The sequence below is a fragment of the Penaeus monodon genome, chromosome 44 (genome assembly GCF_015228065.2).
Source record: "Penaeus monodon isolate SGIC_2016 chromosome 44, NSTDA_Pmon_1, whole genome shotgun sequence".
Lineage (NCBI taxonomy): Eukaryota > Metazoa > Arthropoda > Malacostraca > Decapoda > Penaeidae > Penaeus > Penaeus monodon.
The window spans coordinates 3971902-3974401 of NC_051429.1; the positions used below are offsets into that span (position 1 = coordinate 3971902).

General features: G+C 33.8%; 2 protein-coding genes and 1 pseudogene across 2 annotated transcripts in view; all 3 read left to right on the forward strand.

The window, feature by feature from the left end:
* The window catches only part of LOC119568460 (zinc finger protein 235-like), a 5590-nt gene extending 5390 nt beyond the window's left edge, over positions 1-200 (forward strand). Inside the window, exon 2 of the mRNA XM_037916992.1 lies at positions 1-200. This exon is cut by the window's left edge and continues 619 nt beyond it. Within this exon, the coding sequence (XP_037772920.1) occupies positions 1-177 (177 nt within the window). The 3' untranslated portion in view covers positions 178-200.
* On the forward strand, positions 157-625 carry LOC119568462 (protein krueppel-like). Its single transcript, XM_037916994.1, has one exon. It carries the CDS (start codon positions 186-188, stop codon positions 594-596), a length of 411 nt encoding a protein of 136 aa, XP_037772922.1. The 5' UTR covers positions 157-185; the 3' UTR covers positions 597-625.
* A 292-nt stretch (positions 626-917) lies between these two features.
* Positions 918-1945, forward strand: LOC119568463 (annotated as a pseudogene).
* Positions 1946-2500: the final 555 nt, after the last annotated feature.

Sequence of the window (2500 nt, forward strand, 5' to 3'; positions counted from 1 at the left end):
AGTCTGGTAAGGCACATGAGAACACAAACTAAGGAGAAGCCATACAGTTGTGAAATTTGTAACAAAGACTTCTCAAGGAAATCTAATGTAGCAATTCATATGAGAGTACATACAAAGGAGAAGCCATACAAATGTGAGATTTGTAACAAAGGTTTTTCACAAAAAAAAAACATCTAGAAAGTCATATGAGAGTACATACAAAAGAGAAGCCATACAGTTGGGAGATTTGCAACAAGGCCTTCTCATATAAAAATAGTCTAGAGATTCATATGAGAATGCATAGAAAGGAGACATACAGCTGTGAGATTTGCAATAAGGCCTTCTCTGTGAAAAGTCATGTAGTAAGTCATATGAGAGTGCATACAAAAGAGAAACCATACAGCTGTGAGATTTGTAATAAAGACTTCTCAGAAAAATATACTCTAGTAATCCACATGAGAGCACACACAAAAGAGAAGCCATACAGCTGCAACATTTGCAATAAAGCCTTCTCATTAAGAAGTAATCTAGTAAGGCACATGAGAGTTCATACACAGGAGAAACCATATAGCTGTGACATTTGCAATAAAGACTTCTCAATAAATCTAGCCAAATAAAGCATATGAGAGTACATATGAAGGAGAAGCCATACTGTTGTGAGATTTGTAATAAGGCCTTTGCTTTGAGAGGTGGTTTAGTAAAGCACATGAGAGTACATGCAAAGGATAAGCCATAAGCCATATGCATCTTAGATATTAAATATATATATAGATATCTTAGATATTAAAAGTTATCTTTTTCTGATTTGTGTTGTATATGTTATACTTAATATGTAGTTTTGTCAAGTTTGATCAAGTTTTACTCGATATGACTCATGTTTTAGTCTCCATAGACTTTTTATCCACATGCACGTATGTCTGCTGTCACTGACCAGGGGTGATTAGATAGATAGCCACGAATGTCCAAGCATTCACATGAGATTCCACACAGAGGAGAAGTCATATAACTGTGAAATTTGCAACAATACCTTCTCACGAAAAAATAACTTGGTGAGACATATGAGAATACATGCAAGTAAGAAGCAATACAGCTGTGAGATTTGCAATAAAGCCTTTTCTGAGAGAAGTCATCTTGTAAAGCACACTAGAGTACATAGAAAGGAGAAGCCTTATAACTGCAAGATTTGCAACAGTGCATTTTCACAAAAAAATAATCTTGTGAGACACATGAGAACACATACAAAGGAAAAGCCATACAGCTGCGAGATTTGCAATAAGGCCTTTTCTAAAAGAGGTCACCTAGTAGCGCACATTAGAGTACATACCAAGGAGAAGCCATAGTTGTGAAATTTGTAAGAAGGACTTCACAGAAAAATCTAATCTAACAAGGCATGTAAGAGTACATACAAAGGAGAAGCCATACAAATGTGAGATTTGTAACAAGAACTTTTCGCTTAGAGCTAATCTAGTGAGTCATGTGAGAATACATACAGATGAGAAACCGTACAGCTGTGAGGTTTGTAACAAGGTTTTTTCACAGAGAAATCGTTTGGGAAGTCATATGAGAGTACATACAAAAGAGAAGCCATATAGCTGTGAGATTTGCAAAAAGTCCTTCTCACATAAAACTAGTCTAGAGATACATATGAGAGTACATACAAAAGAGAAGCCATACAGCTGTGAGATTTGCAACAAGGCCTTCTCTCAGAAAAGTAATGTAGTAAGTCATATGAAAGTACATACAAAAGAGAAGCCATACAGCTGTGAGATTTGGAACAAAACCTCATAAAACTGCTCCATATGAGAGTACTAATAAAGGAGGAGTCATAGTGCTGTGAGATTTGTAATGTATTTTCATGGAAACAGATTATGGCGAATCAGATGAGAGTACATGAGAGTAACAATTTTTATTAATTAAAAGGTGTACACTTCCTCTTGATATTTATAGGAAAGAAATTTTCTAAATTTTGCAGGATCTCTTTATATATATATATATATATATATATATATATATATATATATATATATATATATATATATATGTCGATAAGTAGATATATAGATAGGTATTACACCTTAGTGTGCAGTTCTTTTTAACCATAAACTTTTATCATTATGACTGGTATTTGAGTCCCCATAGAATATTTATTTGGGCAAACTCATGTCACTGATCAGGGCAGTCAACAGCTACTCCTGGTCATAGCATTTAAGGAAGCTGCTCCTCTGCCACTTAATATGGTGAATGGAAGTTGTTGGCCATTTTAAAAGGAGTGTTTTAGCTTCGACCAGGATTTTGTTATAATAGAAGAGGATACAAAATGTGTCTGTATTTATGCATGTTTTTTTTTATTAATGTTAATTTTATACATCTATTTATCTATTTTGATAGTTATTTATTGTCTTTTTATCTTTAATCATTAGTCTATTTTCTTTATTGCTATCTATATATTCAGATATATCCTCATCATATGTATGTATGTATGTATGTGTGTGTGTGTGTCTGTGAGTGTGTGTGTGTGTGT

Bases quoted from the DNA above. Each gene is read 5' to 3' on its own strand.
- LOC119568462 (XM_037916994.1), top strand. From the start codon at position 186: ATGAGAGTACATACAAAAGAGAAGCCATACAGTTGGGAGATTTGCAAC.